The sequence below is a fragment of the Oncorhynchus keta genome, chromosome 28 (assembly GCF_023373465.1).
Source record: "Oncorhynchus keta strain PuntledgeMale-10-30-2019 chromosome 28, Oket_V2, whole genome shotgun sequence".
NCBI lineage: Eukaryota > Metazoa > Chordata > Actinopteri > Salmoniformes > Salmonidae > Oncorhynchus > Oncorhynchus keta.
The window spans coordinates 73,671,618-73,696,010 of NC_068448.1; the positions used below are offsets into that span (position 1 = coordinate 73,671,618).

The 24,393-nt window shown below is 44.3% G+C and overlaps 1 protein-coding gene across 2 annotated transcripts; it reads left to right on the forward strand.

Annotated features, from left to right (window-relative positions):
- The first annotated feature begins 17,403 nt into the window (after positions 1–17,403).
- On the forward strand, positions 17,404–24,370 carry LOC118370662 (eukaryotic translation elongation factor 1 epsilon-1-like). Of its 2 annotated transcripts, none has more exons than XM_035755728.2 (4): positions 17,404–17,558; positions 18,440–18,637; positions 20,885–20,980; positions 21,940–24,370. In XM_035755728.2, exons 1-4 carry the CDS (start codon positions 17,472–17,474, stop codon positions 22,081–22,083), a joined length of 525 nt encoding a protein of 174 aa, XP_035611621.1. In that variant the 5' UTR covers positions 17,404–17,471; the 3' UTR covers positions 22,084–24,370. The 2 variants fall into 2 exon arrangements, with proteins under 2 accessions (XP_035611621.1, XP_035611622.1); XM_035755729.2 differs by having other exon boundaries at positions 17,464–17,584.
- Positions 24,371–24,393: the final 23 nt, after the last annotated feature.

A 24,393-nucleotide genomic window follows, 5' to 3' on the forward strand; every position in this document is an offset into this window, starting at 1 on the left:
AGGTTCCCACTATCAACCCCTCCTCCTCCCCCTCTTCTCCCAACCCCAATCCTCTTTCTCATTTCTTCGTGCCACTGTGCGGACAGGAGACCAGTGGTCTGTGGGGTAAAAGCAGACCAGAGATCTGTAGCGTGGAGCACAGAGACAAGGAGAGAAGTCCTCATTGGAGCAACGAGAGGCCTTGATTTGCAGGTCCTCTCTCGGCAGCCAACGTCCCTCAGTGACAGTGAGACATCCAAGGATGGCCAACGAGTGATGCAGGAATACTAGGGAGAGGGAGAGGGAGAGGGAGAGGTAGAGAGAGAGAGAGAGTGAGAGAGAGAGAGAGAGAGAGAGAGAGAGAGAGAGAGAGAGAGAGAGAGAGATTAATGAATGGATGGATGGATGGATGACCAACCTCCACCCCTCCCCAAAATAACAGGGCATCAATTAGAGCCAGTAGGTCGGCAACGGCCCATCACTCCAGTGAGCCCCTGAACCGGTGCACCGAGTAGGGGAGCGGAGAGCAGAAGAGGGGGGCATAGGTATGGCTTTCTGTCAGTCCCACTCATAGGTAGCTCCACATTCATGCCCACTAATTATATGTGGGTTGTCAGCACTGGTAGAGCCAGAGAGGTTCACCACTGGGAGACTCTGGGTGGAATAGTTAGCGAGATTGCAGCAGGGACGAGACAAACCTGACAGGCCCGGCTCCCCACTCACTCTATTTCTGGGTTGGATTAGTTTGACGGGCTAGGAAGGTGAGAGTCTAGGACTGGGGCACTGGATCCAGGATGGTTGTGTGCGCAATAAAATTACATTGATATTATGAGATGGAGATATCTCTGTTTTATAAAATGATTTATACAGACCGACACTGATCTCAAAATAATTGTCATGTGGGATAAATTATTTGAGCTATGTCTGTGAATCTTTATTATGGTATGTGTAAATATCTCTTACAAAACAAATATGTAAAAATCTAGTGTAAATAAGAGATCAACTATCAGGTAGGCCGATCCCTGTAAAGAGACATTTCCATTTAGACAAGTAAACAGATGGATTATTACAACTACTACAGGAAGTAAAAAAACTGCAGCACGCAGTAAAAACAGAAGGAACTAGTATATACAATATTTTCATTGATGACTGACAACCATAATGTCTGACTGAGCAGGATGTCCTGAATCAGTGTTTCCAGGAAGTGGAGGATTCGTCTGTGCGATATACATCTGCGCCTATCCTTAGACTAGGTGGATCATGCAGATAGGAAATTAATAGAGGTTCAAAACCTACATGCATATTGGTTTGTTTTTTTAAGCTCTCTCTCTCCGTGGCCCCCGGACTTAAGTGGAGATAATCAGCCCCAAAGTTATTCAAACCCTATATTATATCTCTCTCTATGGCTTGACTCTCAATCTCTCTTTCTCTCTCTCTATCCTTCTTTCTATCCTTCTCTCTCTCTCTCTCTCTCTCTCTCTCTCTCTCTCTCTCTCTCTCTCTCTCTCTCTCTCTCTCTCTCTCTCTCTCTCTCTCTCTCTCTCTCTCTCTCTCTCTATATATATATATATATATATATATATATATATATATACACAGTATATGTAGATATATCTTTAACACACACACACATATCCATACATATTTTACATTTTTATATATGAGGCTGTGACTTGCATTGCATACAGCTTCATTATTTAATTGAGTTAGCTGCTACGTTGGGTCTGACAATAATGTACTGAACAGATGAACGAGAGGACCAGATGCTGACCTGCTCACAACAGAAAGGGAGGAACACGATCCTCACGTACTTCACCTAAACCAGCACTTCGGCACATAGACACTACACCAACAACACTTACCATAAGAAAAATGTATGGATCATCCAAACTCAAAATCCTTTTCCATTACCATCCTCCATTCCATTTCCATATGAATTGTTCCAAAAGTGTAAATAAATTGATATGGGGTCTGGGGTTGTGTCCGAAATAAATCCCACCCCCCCAAAAAACCTGTGCTCTAGTCAAAAAATAACCTGTGCTCTAGTCAAAAAGAACCTGTGCTCTAGTCAAAAATAACCTGTCCTCTAGTCAAAAATAACCTGTGCTCTAGTCAAAAATAACCTGTGCTCTAGTCAAAAATAACCTGTGCTCTAGTCAAAAATAACCTGTGCTCTAGTCAAAAATAACCTGTGCTCTAGTCAAAAAGAACCTGTGCTCTAGTCAAAAAGAACCTGTGCTCTAGTCAAAAATAACCTGTGCTCTAGTCAAAAAATAACCTGTGCTCTAGTCAAAAATAACCTGTGCTCTAGTCAAAAATAACCTGTGCTCTAGTCAAAAATAACCTGTGCTCTAGTCAAAAAGAACCTGTGCTCTAGTCAAAAATAACCTGTGCTCTAGTCAAAAAGAACCTGTGCTCTAATCAAAAGAACCTGTGCTCTAGTCAAAAAATAACCTGTGCTCTAGTCAAAAAGAACCTGTGCTCTAGTCAAAAATAACCTGTGCTCTAGTCAAAAATAACCTGTGCTCTAGTCAAAAATAACCTGTGCTCTAGTCAAAAAGAACCTGTGCTCTAGTCAAAAATAACCTGTGCTCTAGTCAAAAAGAACCTGTGCTCTAGTCAAAAAGAACCTGTGCTCTAGTCAAAAAGAACCTGTGCATTAGTTCAAAAGAGCCTGTGCTTTAGTTAAAAATAACCTGTGCTTTGGTTAAAAAGAACCTGTGCTTTAGTTAAAATTAGTGCTCTGTATAGGGAATATATGTGGTGCCATTTGAAACATAGTCTGACCTACTTGTCCCCCAGGTAAACATTACCTGATCCTATTCAGAGTGACGACCAATTCCTCCTCAGAATAATGTGAATGTTCAGCCCCCAGCCCAAACAACTGACCCACAAGCCCTGCAAGGGGATTGGACCTAAAACAACTTCTGAGCACCTGAGACTAGACTCTATCTCCCAACAGCACAACAGCAACGCTGATAGGAAGTGATGGTGTAGCCAAACCAGGCTACCTTTCCACCTTTTTCAAAATGGCTGTTTATCCCCATTTACCTCTTACAGTATCAGCCAAGGATAGATAACACGATTAGATGTACATGGTTGTTTGGTCACTGACAATGACATTGACCTTGATAGAGCCAAATGAAAAGGGTATCGTTAGTGACGCATCATTACCCTGCTAAATTGGGGTGTCACAGAGAAGGGTAGGTGGAAGATGGAAGATGACATGGAAGGGCGGCCATCTTGAAGATTGTGACAGGTCTTCGGGGCTTTCTCTTTGATTACCTGCCTGCCACTCTCCTTCATGAGGGGTAGACGTGGCCTCAGTAAACAAGGAGACCTAGATCGATTACTTAATGATTACTTTTACATTGTCAAGTCACTGATAGATATTAACAGCTATCATCGTCTTATCATTAGTTTACAAATTACGATTTTTGTGTCAATAAACTTGGAGGTCTGTCACTTGAAAATAATCTGAAAATACAGCAGGAGCTACTTGTCTTCTCAGAATGAATTCCCTTCCTCTCCCTCATTTACTGCTGTTGTTAGTCTCTGCTGTTTCTTGTCCTCCCCATAAGGCCCTCAGCACATTACACTTCAAAGGCGGCCCAGAATAAATCAAGACCACTCAAGATTAACAGTGGCAAATTATTCATGAACCCGAGGTCTCAGGACTGGAATAGCACAGCAGCACGGCTCGGCGCCAGCATCATGTCATAAAGTATCGCAACTAGTGCACACACACCCTAGTCTCTACTGCTGCTGCTAGGTCAACGTCGTTGCCACCACCACAGCAACCACTGCCGTTCCTCTCTCTGATTCAAATATTCATCTGTTTCTACCCCCATCCTGGTGCAGACAGAGTGGAGGGAGGAGAGGAAGAGGAGGGAGGAGGGGATGAGAGGAGGAGAGATGAGAAGAGGGAGGAGGGGATGAGAGGAGGGAGGAGGGAGGAGAGGAAGAGGAGGGATGAGAGGAGGGAGGAGAGGAAGAGGAGGGAGGAGAGGAGGGAGGGGGGATGAGAGGAGGGAGGAGGGAGGAGAGGAAGAGGAGGGAGGAGGGGATGAGAGGAGGAGAGATGAGAAGAGGGAGGAGGGGATGAGAGGAGGGAGGAGAGGAAGAGGAGGGATGAGAGGAGGGAGGAGGGAGGAGAGGAAGAGGAGGGATGAGAGGAGGGATGAGAGGAGGAGGGATGAGAGGAGGGAGGAGAGGAAGAGGAGGGAGGAGGGGATGAGAGGAGGAGAGATGAGAAGAGGGAGGAGGGGGTGAGAGGAGGGAGGAGGGAGGAGAGGAGGGATGAGAGGAGGGAGGAGGGAGGAGAGGAGGAGGGATGAGAGGAGGGAGGAGGGAGGAGAGGAAGAGGAGGGAGGAGGGGATGAGAGGAGGAGAGATGAGAAGAGGGAGGAGGGGATGAGAGGAGGGAGGAGGGAGGAGAGGAAGTGGAGGGATGAGAGGAGTGAGGAGGGAGGAGAGGAGGGATGAGAGGAGGAGGGATGAGAGGAGGAGGGAGGAGAGGAGGGAGGAGTGAGGAGAGGAGGAGGGATGAGAGGAGGGAGGAGGGGATGAGAAGAGGGATGAGAGGAGGGAGGAGGGGATGAGAGGAGGGAGGAGGGAGGAGAGGAAGAGGAGGGATGAGAGGAGGAGGGATGAGAGAAGGAGAGGAGGGATAGAGCGATGGAAAGAGGGAGACAGAACCCAATACAATTACACATGCATTTTACAAGTGTTACATCTGGTCACGGAAAGTCAATCCCTTTTATATAATCAATGAAACAAGTATGTTTGGAGGGGAAAGGGAGGGGAAACGTGATTACCGGGGAGGGCTGGCTGCGGCTGCAGAAACAGGAGCCCCGATAATGCAGTCATGGGAAAGCTCGGAGGGAGTATCCGTTAGTGTTGACCAGCGCAGTCGGCGTCTATTCCTTTTTAATAGGCTTTGGGCTCGGCTCCCATCGGAGAGTTTGCTTGACAATCTGACAAAGTTATCTGAAGATAAATGAGTTATGGGTCGGTAAAGGGGAAAAACGAGGGACTCGACTTCCCATGTATTTGGTTTGACGGAGGACGTGCCCGAGAGCGGCGAGTGCTGATGGCGCCCGGGAGTCCCTGCAGGTAGATTGGTATAGCCATATCTCCACACAGACCCACTCACAATACATCAGATAGTTTCATGATAACTTGGTTAAAAGGAAGACACCAGAGACAGACAGCCTGGCCACCAGCTAGCCGTCACCTCGATCACTGGTCCAAAATGTAGATCACACCCTCTGATAAACAAGACCCACCCACATCACGCTGACCATTAAAAACAACCGTTCCAGTCAGTCACGGGAACAGAGTAGAGCGCCTATCTCCTAGTTTCTGTTTCTAATGTCCATTCTCCTGATAAACTCACTTTTTTAGAGATCCCTGTCAGTTCATGTTATCTCTACCGCGGGTGTTTCGCTTTTTCCGCCGCGGAGCGAATTAGGCTCCTATATGTCAAAATTGCTGCACTTTATGAAGTTAATTAGGCCCTATATGAGGAGACTGAGAGAGGATGAGTGAAGCCGGCCACATTACAAACATTGAGGAGCTTTGACAGGCACAGAGTTTTAGCACATATACTGTGCGCACACACACGTACACTCATACACACACACAACCTTATCACTGTATATTGACTCACTAAGGCTAGACACCTGGGTCCAATGGTCATGATTAGGGCCCTGTGTTTTGGTTAGTCATGTCAAATGACCTGGATTTGAACCTTTTATTTAAATATTTTTCATCGAAACTGTCCCCCCTATCTTTTCTGTTTTATGTCAGATGTTCCAGCACCCATCCTCAGACATTTGCTTTTACTTTATATCAAATTCTCATTTCTGGTAAAGGCTTTTTACAACCAGTGTCTAGTCAAAATGCAGGAATAGACGTTTTACTATATATACACTGTCTATATCCATCACGTCCAATGTACTCGGTATTTAAACGTTTTCATTTCAGACAGAAGGGAATACAAGGAGTCAAGTTTATGTGTGGATAATGATATGCTCAGATTTTTTAAATTGTTTTTGGCAAATTGAAATAGGATCAAAACTGTTCCTGATCAATAGCTAGCTACATGTGTGATCTGTACAAATCCATTTAAAGACGACTGTACAGACCAGGATTGGGCTTATGGTGGTGGCCTGTCTGAACTGGAACTTACAGTATATGAGACCGTCTTTTATTCCTGGAGTATGGGAATGGCCTGAGGATATATTTTCTACTCGGAGCTCGTGTGTTGTCATGCCAATTCCCAATGATTTGCCTTGTTCAGTATGTTTCAAGATCTTGAAAAATGGGAAATATGCCACACAGTATGCAGGAAAATATATTACAGAAAAATTATATTTCTTACATTTGAGTGTCATGGTATAATTTAAATCACGATTCAATGTTTTTTTATATAAAAATGTGTTGGATTCTATTGTGTATTAATCATTGTTGCAATTATATTATTATAATATATATTATATTATAATAAAAAGGTATCATATTGCTGTAACAATGTACAAATGTATAATCAGAACCCCTGATTGATTGGATACAACACAAAAGTAGACTGAACAAAAATGGAAACACAACAATTTCTACGATTTTACTGAGTTACAGTTAATATAAGAAAATCAGTCCATTGAAATGAATGAATTAGGCCCTAATCTATGGATTTCACATGACTAGGCAGGGACCAGCCGTGGGAGATTGGCCCACCCACTCAGAATGAGTTTTTCCCCACAGAAGGGCATTATTACAGACAGAAATACTTCTCAGTTTCATCAGCTGTCTGGGTGGCTGGTCTCAGATGATCCCTCAAGGTGAAGAAGCCGGATGTGGAGGTCCTGGGCTGGCGTGGTTACACCTGGTCTGTGGTTGTGAGGCCGGTTGGACGTACTGCCAAATTCTCTAAAACAAAGTTGGAGGCGGGTTATGGTAGAGAAATTAACATTCCCTCAAAAACATCTGTGGCATCTGTGTTGTGTGACAAAACTGCACATTTTAGAGTAGACTTTTATTGTCCCCAGCACAAAGTACACCTGTGTAATGATCATGCTGTTTAATCAGCTTCTTGATACTTGTCAGGTGGATAGATTATCACAACATTTGTTTTTGCGTAGGGAAAATGTGTGGGATCTGTTATTTCAACTTGTGAAACATGGAACTAACCCTTCACATGTTGCGTTTAGATTTTTGTTCCATGTAGTATTGGAAGTGAATAATACACAGTCAGATGTAAATGTCATACAAATATGCAATACCACCTTGCCCAGAGAACCCTGCTGTGTCTGTGGATTACAGGGAAGAGACAGTATCCACAGATGCTACCTGTTTATTTATACAAGCTACATTTGCATCACAGGAGGTAAATAGTGGACTTGGGCACATTTTGTTCAGCCATTAAAACATTCTAGTGAACTATTGTAGCTTAACAGAGGATTCTAAACACATACAGTGAGGCAAAAAAAGTATTTAGTCAGCCACCAATTGTGCAAGTTCTCCCACTTAAAAAGATGAGAGAGGCCTGTAATTTTCATCTTAGGTACACTTCAACTATGACAGACAAAATGAGAAAAAGAAATCCAGAAAATCAATATTGTAGGATTTTTAATTTATTTATTTGCAAATTATGGTGGAAAATAAGTATTTGGTCACCTACAAACAAGCAAGATTTCTGGCTCTCACATATTCTAAACACATGTATCCAATGTGAGCGTCAGTACAGTACTGCAATCTGAATCCTTACTGGAATGACACAAAATATATATCTATGTCCCATAATACTAGAGGTGAGCAGCTGGGCTTATATCTCCACTACAAGGACCGGTTCCAGTCATAACCCACTTGCCACTAGGGGGCCCCTGAGCCCCTCAAAAAATGAATGAATATATATTTTTTAAAGAACATATTCAGGGTCTTACTGTTGCGAGGTCGAATAGTAGAATACACAAGGTGCAATTTAAAAATGTGGTTGTGCATCGGCAGTTTTCTCTTGCTATGTCACTGACAGTCACTCAATTAGCCATGTCAGCTAACAATTTTTTGATTGGTCGTCATTCTAGCCAGGTATTTAAACTTGGAGTAATCATGGCTGAATACCAACCAGGCACACATGGCCCTGACCTCCATGGGACCCCCATTGATTGTGTTAGTCACTCTCACACATATTTCATTAACATGGCATAAGTATTGGCAAAATGGGTAGAATTGCAGGAAAAGGTTAGGGCTGGTCCTGTCCACTATACACTCCACTCTAACCACTACTGAATAACAGTGGATGCATTATTCCTCTATGGTTCAGTGTGTGATTCTCAGGTGAGGCCTGGTGGATGTTACCATGGCTGCAACCCCATCTGTCCCTGGGCTGAAATTGCCAATAAAGATGGCCTCATATAGATAATGGTGGCTGGATGGTGGGCTGGAGATGTCAGCCAGAGTCAGACTATTGCCTGAGAGTAGGAGAAGGCCGAATAACACTCTCTCTCTCTCTCTCTCTCTCTCTCTCTCTCTCTCTCTCTCTCTCTCTCTCTCTCTCTCTCTCTCTCTCTCTCTCTCTCTCTCTCTCTCTCTCTCTCTCTCTCTCTCTCTCTCTCTCTCTCTCTCTCTCTCTCTCTCTCTCTCTCTCTCTCTAACTCTCTCTCTCTCTCTCTCTCTCTCTCTCTCTCTCTCTCTCTCTCTCTCTCTCTCTCTCTCTCTCTCTCTCTCTCTCTCTCTCTCTCTCTCTCTCTCTCTCAGAGTGTGCTATACAGATCTCTCAGTAGGGATATACTGGACACAACCATAGGAGAGTGGATCAAAGTAATGGCCTAAAGACATGAAGATAGATGGAGAGGATAGAATGATCTGGTCCGCTGGTTCTGGCCTCACCTCCAACTCCTATATGTAACAGAGAGAGGGACGCTGTTATCAATAACATGTACAGCATTCTAATAAAACGCTGTTTTTACAGTACCGTATAGATGACTATGTACACTATATATACAGCAGTATGTGGACACCCCTTCAAATTAGTGGATTTGGCTATTTTAGCCACACCTATTGCTGACAGCACACAGCCATGCAATCTCCATAGACAAACATTGGCAGTAGAATGACCAAACTGAAGAACTAAGTGACTTTCAATGTGGCACTGTCATTGAATGCCACCTTTCCAACAAGTCAGTTTGTCAAATTTCTGCCCTGCAAGAGCTGCCCCAGACAACTGTATGTGCTGTTACTGTTAAGTGGAAAAGTCTAGGAGCACTAACGGCTCAGCCGCGAATTGGTAGGCCACTCAAGCTCACAGAACGAGACCGCCAAGTGCTTAAGCACGTAAAAACCGTCTGCCCTCGGTTACAACACTCACCGCTGAGTTCCAAACGGACACTGGAAGCAACGTCAGCACTAGAACTGTTCGTCGGGAGCTTAATGAAATGGGTTTCCATGGCTGACCAGCCGCACACAAGCCTAAGATCACCATGTGCAATGCCAAGCGTCACGTGGAGTGGTGTAAAGCTCGCCGCCATTGGACTCTGGAGCAGTGGAAACATGTTCTCTGGAGTGATGAATCACGCTTCACCATCTGGCAGTCCGACGGACTAATCAGGGTTTGGCGGATGCCAGGAAAAAACTACCTGCCCCAATCCATAGTGCCAACTGTAAAGTTGGGTGCATGAGGAATAATGGTCTGGGGTTATTTTTCATGGTTCAAGCTAGGTCCCTTAGTTCTAGTGAAGGGGAATCTTAACGCTACAGCATACAATGACATTCTAGACGATTCTGTGTTTTCAACTTTGTGGCAACAGTTTGGGGAAGGCCCTTTCCTGTTTCAGCATGACAATGCCCCGTGCACAAAATTAGTTCCATACAGAAATGATTTGTCGTGATCGGTGTGGAAGAACTTGACTGGCCTGCACAGAGACCTGTCCTCAACCCCATCGAACACCTTTGGGATGAATTGGAACGCCGACTGCGAGCCAGGCCTAAACACCCAACATCAGTGCCCGACGTCACCAATGCTCTTGTGGCTGAATGGAAGCAAGTCCCTGCAGCAATGTTCCAACATCTAGTGGCAAGCCTTCCCAGAAGAGACGAGGCTGTTATAGCAGCAAAGGGGGGAACAGCTCCGTCCGTCTTAATGCCCATGATTTTGGAATGACATGTACAATGAGCCGGTGTCCACATACTTTTGGTCATGTAGTGTACAGTATTCTACTAAAACATAGTAATGTGAATGTTACTGTAAAGACCATGTACAGTATTCTACTAAAACATAGTAATGTGAATGGTACTGTAAAGACAATGTATAGTATTCTACTAAAACATAAACTCAGCAAAAAAAGAAACGTCCTCTCACTGTCAACTGCGTCTATTTTCAGCAAACTTAACATGTGTAAATATTTGTATGAACATAACAAGATTCAACAACTGAGACATAAAATGAACAAGTTCCACAGACATGTGATGAACAGAAATGGAATAATGTGTCCCTAACAAATGGGGGCTCAAAATCAAAAGTAGCAGTCAGTATCTGGTGTGGCCACCAGCTGCATTAAGTACTGCAGTGCATCTCTTCCTCATGGACTGCACCAGATTTGCCAGTTCTTTCTGTGAGATGTTACCCCACTCTTCCACCAAGGCACCTGCAAGTTCCCAGACATTTCTGGGGGGAGTGGCCCTAGTCCTCACCCTCCGATCCAACAGGTCCCAGGCGTGCTTAATGGGATTGAGATCTGGGCTCTTCGCTGGCCACAGCAGAACACTGACATTCCTGTCTTGCAGAAAATCACGCACAGAATGAACAGTATGGCTGGTGGCATTGTCAGGATGAAGGGTACCACATGGAGGAGGATTTCTTCCCTGTAACGCAGAGCATTGAGATTGCCTGCAATGACAACAAGCTCAGTCCGATGACACACCGCCCCAGACCATGACGGACCCTCCACCTCCAAATTGATCCAGCTCCAAAGTACAGGCCTTGGTGCAACACTCATTCCTTCGAGGAGTCCTGTCTGGTTCAGCGACGGTGGGTTTGTGCCCATAGGCGACATTGTTGTCGGTGATGTCTGGTGAGGACCTGCCTTACAACAGGCCTACAAGCCCTCAGTCCAGCCTCTCTCAGCCTATTGCAGACAGTCTGAGCACTGATGGAGGGGTTGTGCGTTCCCGGTGTAACTCGGACAGTTGTTGGGGCGGCAGGGTAGCCTAGTGGTTAGAGCGTTGGACTAGTAACCGGAAGGTTGCAAGTTCAAACCCCTGAGCTGACAAGGTACAAATCTGTCGTTCTGCCCCTGAACAGGCAGTTAACCCACTGTTCCTAGGCCGTCATTGAAAATAAGAATTTGTTCTTAACTGACTTGCCTAGTTAAATAAAGGTAAAATTAAAAAATAAAAATCCTGTACCTGTCCCGCAGGTGTGGTGTTTGAATGTACCGATCCTGTGCAGGTGTTGTTACACGTGGTCTGCCACTGCGAGGACGATCAGCTGTCCATCCTGTCTCCCTGTAGCGCTGGGAAACAGTGTTTAAACCCTTTACAATGACGATCTGTGAAGTTATTTGGATTTGTACAAATTATCTTTGAAAGACAGAATAAGGGACGTTTCTGAAAAAGGGACGTTTCTTTTTTTCTTTTTTTGCTGAGTTTAGTCATTTGTATGGTACTGTAAACACAATGTACAGTATTCTACTATAGCATAGTAATGTGTTTGGTACTGTAAACACAGTGTACATCATTCTACTAAAACATAGTAGTGTGTATGGTACTGTAAACACAATGAGAATCCAGCCCCACCATGAGGAAGACAGAGATGTTGAGATCAGTCACACTTGTAGAAGATCAATACAAAACTGTCTGTCCAGAAATTCCTAACCAGGAACGTGAGACAATGTGAAATGGCTTTTCTGAACAATACTTTTTTATCAGATACAACTGGTTTGTGTCTGATAATTGTGTCGGCCATTATGATTAGAATGTTCCGGTGTGAGTTGCTGCACCATCAACAGTCACACAACAGCTATTTTCTCTGATGGACTTGATTAAGCTTTGGCCTCTTAAAACGGCCATGTTCTGTGTTTGATCATGGAGGGCCTCTCAGTTTTTTTTTAAAGAACCACAGTGCCCCCTGCTGGCTGAAATAAATATCCAGCCCGGCATAAACAGCAGAGAGCCTCGCTAAGCTGTACACAACACAGGTCAGATGCTGTGTGTGTGTGTGTGTGTGTGTGTGTGTGTGTGTGTGTGTGTGTGTGTGTGTGTGTGTGTGTGTGTGTGTGTGTGTGTGTGTGTGTGTGTGTGTGTGTGTGTGTGTGTGTGTGTGTGTGTGTGTGTGTGTGTGTAACTTACATATCCACATAGGTGTGCATAAGTGTGTGTCTGTGTGTTTTTGAAGTCCATGTGTATTGCACGTTCTCCACAACTCTACATGGGAGTCTCTGTTATCATCCTCAGGGGCATAGCTAGAGCACAACCGCAATAGTTTCCACCAATACTCTGTCTGAATCACGGAGAGAGAACCTGCGTGGCCAATGGGCAACTTCAATAAAGGCCATCTGAGTTTTCAGAAGCTATAATGATCAAAATCCTCCACTGAGGTGTATTTTTCCGAGGGGACACGGCTGAGGGTTAGATAATTCAGAATATTAATTAATACTCCTAACTGACTGTTTTTGGATACTCTCTGGGATGTTACTATGAGCTGGTACTGTGTCCCCCAGCGTCTGGTTGGCATGGCAGCAAGGAGACGGACAAACTGTCTTTCAACTTACTCAAACTCCTCCCTGGTTGTACCAATGCTGATCTCCTGTCGCAAGTGTTAACGGAAAGACTACAAATGCCACGAAAATATCCTCGTTCCACCATGTCGTCCTCTCACCTACCCCCACCCTCAACACAGATATGCGAATGTGTAATGTGTGTGTGTGTGTGTGTGTGTGTGTGTGTCTTGGATATGGAAGGGGGGGGTCGCGTTCTTGCTACATGCAGAAGGCTGGTTTGTCAGTTCCTTAGAGACCCCAAGGCAAGCCTGGAGCACTGGTGTTGTGACTCTCTTCAGTACTTCCACTGCTAGAGCCAGCAGGGCACATGTGTACACTGAAAGATTGTCACTTTTCTTAGAGGTTATTAAAGGTTTGAAATGTGTCACAGTCTGAGTTTATGGCCCTTTCAGGGGGCTATAAGATTTAGTGAGTTGTTCCTGTATCTGCTCTTAAAAACATTTAATATTTTCTGGAGCCTCCTCACAATCTATTGCTTCTATTACATCAAGGCCAACACTGATACACGTACCAGGTTTGTTCATCCACCAATCCCTTGTGAAAGCTGAAAGCTGTCTCTGGTGTTGGGGAGATGCGAGACAGAGAGGATGCTGGGGTAGGATTTCAATCGATGTCTATCTCCATCCATCTCAGGCTTTTCTCAAATTGTCACACAGCCGCCCCGTGTCTGGGCCCATGTTCGTTCCAGCCCGGCAATCGGAGGTAGCACCAATACGCAATTTCAACAATCCGTGCTGACAACATGCATGTCTCTGCTCACGAACTATCCCCTCCATCTTGTGCATCTGTAGATTTAAATATCCAGACAATAACCTTACAGGTCATGAGAGGTAGCGGGGGAGACAGCTCTGCATAGGCCCTACATCCAAGCCAGACAAATCAGTGTAATGGGCAAAGAGATATCACGATTGAGGTATGCAGAAGCCTCTGGAAGCCCCACGGCTGTATGGGTGACTCCACAGTGTATTCTCTTACTAATGTGACCCGGGATTATGTATCACAATCGGCATGAGAAATACTCCCATGGGCTATGGATCGTTCCCGGCAACTGGAGATCGTTGTCCTCAACACATCTGTTTACATACAGGATGTGGCAGCTCCAAGGCATTTGGGTGAAGGAGGCGCACTTTAACGCTGCAGGCATTCATTTAGGAAATCCTTACTGGGTTAAAAGTGTACGACATTCTGCAATGCACAAACAAATGCGCAAACATATTTTCTTTTTTTATATCATACCTTGTTCTGTGGCATCTAATCATGTATAAATAAGTTGCATCCTGGGACAGCTTTTTGCTCCAAATTAGTTCTAAAAAAGAACCTTTGCAATAGCAGATGAAGTGCACATGTAGTGATGGGGACAGGTTACGGTGAGGATGTGTACAATGTAATAAACGTGAACAAGAACGGTCCATCCAAGGCCCTATTTGCACTAGAACCAATCATAAGAGGCCCGCGAATGATTCTGCTACAACTAGATGAAGAATGAGATTCAATGTTATAGCCCTGCCGTTTTACGTGGCACTGCATTGTGGGTCTATTTATATAGGAATATTGTTTTCATTCAACCTTTATTGTTGCTGTAACCTGATAAATTGAATCAGAACACATTCTCATTTACAGACATGACCTGGGGAAGGCTTAAAGGGTTCATCAGTGTACTATCTGAGCAATTCTATTTCGTGTTATTGTGATGCGTAACGTGTCGCGTGGGGATATGGTAGAGTTCTACCACCGGCTGTAGCTTATTCTCTTTTCCTGTTCAGAGTAACTGCCCTCCACGTTACCTCAACCTGGATATTCAGATACGTGTGACCACCAGGGACGTGACTGACGGGAAGTAGTAGCATGCGACACCTCAGCGCAACAGTCACTTCCTATAATGTCATACACACACCTGGCCCTCATAGAGTTAATAAGCAGAGTTGGATTGACATCTGACATTTCATTATGGACGAGTCATAAGGAGACCGAACAAATCGAAACAGACATGACACACAACGTCAGAGCAAGGAGACACTGTGAGACAAACATGCCAGGAGACATGGGGGCAAACTTGCTGCAGGACTTAGGGAAACTAGACCTTCGCTGTCATTTTGATTCAATTTTACACAAATCTCATACAACGCATTGAGTAAACAAGCATGTTATTATAAAATGTTGGCCCCTGAATATTTCCCATGTTTTGATAGATTCATCTGTAGGAAGGGTTTGAATTAGGAAGGGTTTGAATGATAGATTGAGCTGTAGGAAGGGTTTGAATGATAGATTCAGCTGTAGGAAGGGTTTGAATTAGGAATGGTTTGAATGATAGATTCAGTTGTAGGGTGGGTTTGAATTATAGGTCCAGCTGTAGGAAGGGTTTGAATGATAGATTCAGCTGTAGGATGGGTTTGAATGGTAGATTCAGCTGTAGGAAGGGTTTGAATGATAGATTCAGCTGTAGGATGGGTTTGAATGGTAGATTCAGCTGTAGGAAGGGTTTGAATGATAGATTCAGCTGTAGGATGGGTTTGAATGGTAGATTCAGCTGTAGGATGGGTTTGAATGATAGATTCAGCTGTAGGATGGGTTTGAATGGTAGATCCAGTTGTAGGATGGGTTTGAATGATAGCTCCACCTGTAGGATGGGTTTGAATGATAGGTCCACCTGTAGGAAGGGTTTGAATGGTAGATTCAGCTGTAGGATGGGTTTGAATGGTAGATTCAGCTGTAGGATGGGTTTGAATGATAGATTCAGCTGTAGGATGGGTTTGAATGGTAGATTCAGCTGTAGGAAGGGTTTGAATGATAGATTCAGCTGTAGGATGGGTTTGAATGGTAGATTCAGCTGTAGGATGGGTTTGAATGATAGATTCAGCTGTAGGATGGGTTTGAATGATAGATTCAGCTGTAGGATGGGTTTGAATGATAGATTCAGCTGTAGGATGGGTTTGAATGATAGATTCAGCTGTAGGATGGGTTTGAATGATAGATTCAGCTGTAGGATGGGTTTGAATGGTAGATTCAGCTGTAGGATGGGTTTGAATGGTAGATTCAGCTGTAGGATGGGTTTGAATGGTAGATTCAGCTGTAGGATGGGTTTGAATGATAGATTCAGCTGTAGGATGGGTTTGAATGGTAGATTCAGCTGTAGGATGGGTTTGAATGGTAGATTCAGCTGTAGGATGGGTTTGAATGGTAGATTCAGCTGTAGGATGGGTTTGAATGGTAGATTCAGCGGTAGGATGGGTTTGAATGGTAGATTCAGCTGTAGGATGGGTTTGAATGGTAGATTCAGCTGTAGGATGGGTTTGAATGGTAGATTCAGCTGTAGGGTGGGTTTGAATGGTAGATTCAGCGGTAGGATGGGTTTGAATGGTAGATTCAGCTGTAGGATGGGTTTGAATGGTAGATTCAGCTGTAGGATGGGTTTGAATGGTAGATTCAGCGGTAGGATGGGTTTGAATGGTAGATTCAGCTGTAGGATGGGTTTGAATGGTAGGTTCAGCTGTAGGGTGGGTTTGAATGGTAGATTCAGCTGTAGGATGGGTTTGAATGGTAGATTCAGCTGTAGGATGGGTTTGAATGGTAGATTCAGCTGTAGGATGGGTTTGAATGGTAGATTCAGCTGTAGGATGGGTTTGAATGGTAGATTCAGCGGTAGGATGGGTTTGAATGGTAGATTCAGCTGTAGGATGGGTTTGAATGGTAGATTCAGCTGTAGGGTGGGTTTGAATGGTAGATTCAGCTGTAGGATGGGTTTGAATGATAGATTCAGCTGTAGGAAACTTTTGATTTAGGGGAGTGGCCGAAAGTGCAGAGCACTCCGGTAATAAATCGAGGCACCCCGTTAGCCAATAATATTATCATGACATAATGAGAATATTGTTGACACATTGGTTCTATTACATCAGAAGTCCCCGCCCCCTGCCCCGTCTGCCTGTGCTTCTGCCTCCGCATGGCTTGCTCTTTTAGGCTTGGTGTCTGTAAAGCACTTTGTGACAACTGCTGATGTAAAAAAGGGTCTTTATAAAATACATTTGATTGATTACAACTTGATTATAAGGTGGAGCCAAGACATGCTGTAAAGTGCCATGTAAAGAACATATCTATGCCGTGCTGGCTTTGGTTGGCATGAATCAGGCTTAGTGAATTAAAATGATCACAATTATCAGGCTTAGTGAATTAAAATAAGACGAGTATTTTCTGTAGGATAACATAAACATCCATTACAAAATATACTTTTAATTAATTAAAACTCCTCGGTTAACAGTATACGTTATATTATTAACCAAATACCGTGTGATTTGTAAACACAAGCTATATCCTTCCAACAATCGAAGCTTCTCTTTAATGTTGCTCAGTGGGTTCTCTCTTTTTATTCTCCTGAAATATTATTTTTTATTTATCAAGAAATTAAACATTCTCAATTTGATAATGTATGTGTAGCCTACAATAAAAAAATGTAAGCCTGTTTTAAAATATTCTGTAAAAAAAATATTCAGAGAGAAATTAAGACCTATACTATTTTATTGTATAATTGTTTCATCGGGTCATTAAAGTTCTTGATCTGATCTGATGCAATGTAACCTGAAAATCTAGCAGGGCCTAAAAGACAATGTAATGAAATGAAATAAAAAAAAAACACTTTTCACCATTGGCTGAATTTGTTCTCCATTTGAGTCTAGTGGGCGGCAATGACTAATCTCGACCAATCATGTTGCCATCCCCTTCGCAATGATGGCGTTGAGAGAGCTGTCATCGCTGGAAAAATCTTTAGGATTGAAAAATCCTAACAAATACAGTACTCAGGGGTACAAGAAGGTGAATTTGCCATCTATATGTGCCAGGTATTATAGACGTTACCACATGAACAGTAGGTTAAAAAGAGTAGCGAGCACATGCTACTCTACTGTCCTGAGAAAAGCTAGCTAGCTAACAAGATAATGTCCGTAGCTTTAGCAACTATTTTACCTTCTACTTTTAGCGAATGCAGGTCACTTGGGAACAATGATGTGTAATAAATATGTCATAATCATTGTTTCAGATCAAATGTGTTGTCATTAGCCAGTTAAAGTTAAGCTAACATTGAATGCATCTGCTGTCTGGCCAGATAGCTAACCATATGGATTGCTTTTTGGGTTGCCAACATATCTTGCTGCTACTACTAAACGTACTATAGCTAATTTCACTGAGTGTTCAGTACTAGTTCTGCCTCAACAGCCTTCATTGCAACGCTAGAAACAAACAGACATACTGTACCACATGGGGTAGTGAAAGTGCGTGTGTTGTTGTTTAGAAAGTAGCCAGCTATACAAATGACTTGAGTTAGTATGGAACTAGCGCTTAAATAGTGTCTCTAACAGGATGTTGACAAGTGTCTAACAGGATGTTGACAAGTGTCTCTAACAGGATGTTTACACGTGTCTTAATGTGCCCAATAATGTTTGTACCATGTTTTGTTGTTTTGCTACCATGTTATGTTCTTGTATTAGGTCTCTCTTTATGTAGTTTCGTGGTGTCTCGCTTGTCGTGATGTGTGTTTTGTCCTATATTTCATTTTTAATCGCCCCGTCCCCGCATTAGGCCTTTTGGTAGGCCGTCATTGTAAATACGAATTTGTTCTTAAATGACTTGCCTAGTTAAATAAAGGTATAAAAACAATGTGTAATGTCTTTCTCACATTGTCTTTCTCTCCCACCCAGGTACCCGTGCTCCACAGTAATAATGGCCCAGCTCTGGTCGGCTTGGTGACAATCGCCACTCACCTGGTCCAAGAGGCCAAACGGCCCGAGTTACTGGGTGGGTCAGCAGAACACAAGGCTTTAGTGCAGCAGTGGCTGGAGTACAGGCTCACCAAAGTGGATGGATGCCACAAAGACGATATCAAGACCATACTGAAGGTAGAGGCCCAGAAACAATAGTGAAGATTCTTCAATATTAGAAAGTCAAAACATTTTAAATATCTTCCTCTTGCAAGTTAGTCAGTTTTATTGTAGTCTCTTTGTCAAATGAAAATGTGTACCGCTACCCACTGTTTTTCATGAGAAGTCCCTTCTACCCTTGTGGGATAGAGAGGCTTGGTGAGCTGTGTACGGAGAGGGTCTAACAGGGCCTTGGAGAAGCCCCTGAGCAAAACTGTCCAATATTCTGCCAGCAGGGGCCAGACTGACAGTGTGTGTGGCTCATTAATGCGAGGCGACATGAATCAAGACTGATGTATGGCCCTTCAGTGACATGGCCGAGACAGGCAAAGCAGTGGACAACAATAAAAGTCTTTAATGGGGGCCGCTGTGGCTGTCGACAGCGTGAAAGAGATACGAAGCCATCGATTGGCCGGACAGGTGCCTTTCGCCACTTTTAAATCCTCCTGTGTGTGTCACACGTTTTAGTTTATCTGATTATGCAGAATGTTAGAGCTGATTTCAATAGTTACTCTGATACTATGGTGCCGGTATGGTGATACTATGGTGCCGGTATGGTGACACTATGGTGCCGGTATGGTGATACTATGGTGCCGGTATGGTGATACTATGGTGCCAGTATGGGGATACTATGGTGCCGGTATGGGGATACTATGGTGCCGGTATGGGGGTACTATGGTGCCGGTATGGTGATACTATGGTGCCAATATGGGGATACTATGGTGCTGGTATGGGGATACTATGGTGCCAATATGGGGATACTATGGTGCTGGTATGGGGATACTATGGTGCCGGTATGGTGATACTATGGTGCCGGTATGGTGATACTATGGTGCCGGTATGGGGGTACTATGGTGCCGGTATGGTGATACTATGGTGCCAATAAGGGGATACTATGGTGCCGGTATGGGGATACTATGGTGCCGGTATGGTGATACTATGGTGCCGGTATGGTGATACTATGGTGCCGGTATGGCGACACAACGGTACTAAACTCCTATCGTCCTATAAAAAAAATACTTTATGTAAAGTTGGCCAGACTGACAGTGTTGATCGCTTGCAAAAAAACAAAACAAAGGAATGCTACTTTAGGTGAAAACATGATGCTGTTTGTTTCTACCATCGGGACTGTTTTCCCTTTCATCACTATGGTAGATATGGTCATGGTGCTATAACCCACAGCCTTTCAGCAGCAGGGAGGTCTAGTGGCCCCAGGGAGGTCTAGTGGCCCCAGGGAGGTCTAGTGGCCCCAGTGACTGCAGCGATATCAAAAAACTCGGGCAGAATGTGGTTAGGGTGGAGGAGCAGAGCCCAGGTTCGGATGTCCATGTGGGGGTGGTGGTGGAGATGGGGGTGGGGGGTAGTCTCTTGTCCGCCTGCGCCTCCAGCTGTAGGCAAGGCAGGGATCTGATTGTGACGGAGGAGTCTGTCTTCATGCCTTGCTTGGCAGCACACACTGCACAATAACTCCATTAGCCCTCAAGACGGTGTATGTGCAGTGTAAGTGCTAAAGATGGTCCCATCCCTTGGGACCTGCATAACCACACATACACACACAGCCTCATTGCTCAGCCCATCCACAGCCTGGGTTTGGGGAAGGTTCATTAGATTTGCAGGCGCCCGTGTAAGTCAGGAAAGGAGTGAGCCACTTGTAAGGCATCTGCACTAGCCGGAGTGGCCAGAGTTGTGGGGATGGCGTGCCACGGCAGGCTGTTATTCCCCTTTCGGGTTGTGCATTGTTCACGTACAGATACCGAGCTCTCCACCCTTATGTCCCAGATATATAGGTTCAATAAATCTCAGGCCTGAGTTGGCTCCACCAGCTTTCGTCTTGTATTTCAACTCTCTTTGACTATTGAATAAGTGTATTTGAATATTTAGTCTTTTACTGTGGATATGTCATTATCACGCTGGGAGAGTAATTGTTGTTGTTATTGAGACGTGTCGGGAGTTTCTCACTCCGGCTTTTACATGTTATGTGGTTGATGAACTTTGTTGGTTAACTTTTATTGAATCTAATGTCTAATTAGGTGATTATGATAAAGAAATACTAAGTTAATGTCATGAGTTACATGGTAGTGATTATGTGACCTGTAGTGTTCAAGATGTTTATAGGTGTTTGTCTCTATTGTGGATCTGTGAAATTCTTTTTTTTTTTTTTTTTTAATCAAGCAATTCTGATGAACTTAATGATGAAATGTTTATTTAATTTATTTTGTCATGCAGGACCTCAACAGCTATCTAGAAGACAAGGTTTACTTGGCAGGAAATCAGTTCACCCTCGCCGACACACTCATGTACTACGGAATCCATTACATCATCGTAAGTCAAGCGTCCAATAACCAAACAGAGCCGACTACAGAGTTGAAGTTAAAAGGCGTTATGTCAAACGGAGCTCACAATTAAGAGTCATAACGGTTAAAGGGCACGGGAGAGAGAACTTGACACAAGCCTCCAAAAAAAATAAAAAGAGGTGCAAAGTGATGTCTTTAGTTCAGGCCAAGGAAGAAGTTTGTCGGCCCCGGAGGCTGACGGAGAGAGACGGGATCACATGTTGAGAAATGTCAGCGGATGTGGCGGAGATGGATCCTTGCCACCAGACACAAGGGAATCAGTTTAGTTTTTATCATGGCGGTTAACCTCAGAACAGAGGTCACTCAGCAGCCTAGGTCCTCATTGTATTTGTTAGATGTACAGTCATGGGAGGGCTCGTAGCTACTGAATCCAACTGGTATGATTCTAGACTCTGTTTCAGGGACGGTATAGCTAGCTTAGACCAGGTTTGGGCAGCCTCACAATGAACCTGAAATGGGATGGTCTAATTTGTTCACTTTAGTAAGGCGTTATTATTGTGTTCAGCTAAAGAAATGACTTGTTTTTTGGGGAAAGAGATGTGAGTTAGTAACAAGCAGAGTTGCTGCATTAGTTTGGGTATTAGCTAGCTAGCCAGCAAGATGCATTTGCAAAATAATTGGTGGTTCAAAACATCGCTAGCCATTTTCTTTCCTTGCAGCTTTGTAGTGTCACAGTAGCGAAATACTGTTAGGAGGGATGGCGACACAAACACTTTCCAATAAGTGTATTGGTCCTCTTTGTGGACAGTGTGCAGATCTGCATCTCTGCTAGCATTGTTTAATTTGTAACAAACACTAGTTCATATGAAGGACCTTTTTAAAGAGCATAGACGGGACCACCCATTTAAATGAAACGATGGCAGATTTGTACAGCGTAGTATGGAGCATCAGTGGAAACAAGAAATGTCTCCCCCCTCTCTTTCCAAGGTGGACCTGGCCATCCAGGAGAAGGAGAAGCACATGAATGTGACACGGTGGTTTGACCACGTCCAGCACTACACCGGTGTCCGGCACCACCTACCCCCAGTGGTGGTCCTGAGGAACAGAGTGTACACCAGCGGCCACCACTGAGGTCTTAGGCTGGCTGCCAGGATGTTCGAGGGCCGGCGTGAGGAGTACACAGGCGTGTGCTGACGTCTCAACATACCTAACACCATTGTGGCCCTCTCCCTCCTTTGCCTTGGAGACATGTGGTTATTTTTTCCCTCTGAAACCACAGGCGAATAACACATGCAATGGAGAAATGATCACAAAGAGACGGATGGTTTGTTTTTGTGTGAGTTGGTTGTTGGTCGTCAGGGTCAATGTGCAGGGATGGTCTGAAACGGCCTGGGAACATTCTTACTGATGTCTCTTTTTCTCCTAACCTGAGCCTTGAATGTGATAAAGTATTATTAAAAATTACAAATGACTTATTCGTTTGCTATGTCCGTTTTAAAGAAATTCCTGCTATTGCGTTTTCAATGTATTAACATTTTCTTCAAACAAAACTAAATATGTCCAGCCAACTGTGTTCAGCTATGTAATCATCATCCTCCACAGTTGTCCAGTCCACTATCAACTTTCCGCCCTCATGAATTTAGTCTTGTTTCTCAAGCTGCTGCCTCTGCTGTTCCACCAGCAGTGTGGGCAGCAGCCTCTAGCTCAGTCACTCGAATCAGTCCGTGTGTTGACGCTGAGGGGGCAGAGGGCAGACTACCAGCTGCCATAGAGGCTCCAGTGCTCCTCTGTCCAACGTCTGAGCCCTGGGTGACAGCCACGCATTGTCATTTCACCCTCTTACCAGGGGGTGGGAAATCCTTTTGTGACAACATCCGAGCGACAATACACAGTCAAACCACTCACACAAGCAGACTGGATTTAGCCATTAGCTCGGTCAGCAGTGAAAATCACAGCTAATATACACTACATTATCTAAAGTATGTGGACACCTGCTTGTCGAACATCTCATTCCAAAATCATAGTCATTGATATGGAGTTGGTTCCCCCTTTGCTGCTATAATAGCCTCCACTCTTCTGGGAAGGCTTTCCACTAGATGTTGAAATTTTGCTGCGGGGACTTGCTTCCATTCAGCCACAAGCGCATTAGTGAGGTCGGGCACTGATGTTGGGCGATTAGGCTTGGCTCACAGTTGTTCCAATTCATCCCAGAGGTGTTCGATGGAGTTGAGGTCAGGGTTCTGTGCAGGCCAGTCAAGTTCTTCCACATCGATCTTGACAAACCAGTTCTTTATGGACCTCGCTTTGTGCACGGGGTGCTGAAACACAAAAGGGCCTTCCCCAAACTGTTGCCACAAAGCTAGAATGTAATTGTATGCTGTAGCGTTAAGATTCCTCTTCACTGGAAATAGGGGGCCCGAACCATGAAAAACAGCCCCAGACCATTATTCCTCCTCCACCAAACTTTGCATTGGGGCAGGTAGCATTCTCCTCGCATCCGCCAAACCCAGATTCGTCCATCGGTCTCCCAGATGGTGAAGTGTGATTCATCACTTCAGAGAAAGCTTTTCCACTGCTCCAAAGTCCAATGGCGGCGAGTTTTACACCACTCGAGTCGACACTTGGCATTGTGCATGGAAACTCATTTCATGAACCTCCCGAAAAACAGTTCTCGTGCTGACGTTGCTTCCAGAGTCCGTTTGGAACTCGGTGGTGAGTGTTGTATCCGAGGACAGGTGATTTGTATGTGCTTCTTCACTCGGCGGTCTCGTTTTGTGAGCTTGTGTGGCCTGCCACTTTGTGGTTGAGCCGTTGTTGCTCTGAGACGCTTCCACTTCACAATAACAGCACTTACAGTTCACCGGGGCAGCACAAGCAGGTTATGTTGGAAAGGTGGCATCCTTTGACGGTGCCACGTTAAAAGTCTCTTGAGCTCTTCAGGAAGGCCATTCTAATGCCAAATGTTTGTCTATGGAGATTGCATGACTGTGCTCGATTTTATACACCTGTCAGCAACGAATGTGGCCGAAATAGCCAAATCCACTCATTTTAAAGGATGTCCACGTGTGTGTGTGTGTGTGTGTGTGTGTGTGTGTGTGTGTGTGTGTGTGTGTGTGTGTATATATATAGTGTTTGTATATATTGGATAGAATCACAGCGTTTGCACAACAAAAGAGTCTTTGGCTTTCTTAATTGTGGTAACTTAATCCGGTGTATTAAACTGCCAACTGGTTTGAGTTGTTTCACTTTCACCCAGCCTGTGTTTTGTCATGTAAACCCTGTTTAACCTTCTCCAGGTTTTATATGATCATCTTCCCTATAAGCCTTCCTTATAATATGTATACTGCTTTAATGCTATGGTTTGTGTTATTAAAGTCTACTGAAGGTTGTCCTGTGCCAATAAAAGAAGCAAAGAGGACAGTTGTCTCATTTGGTTCTTTT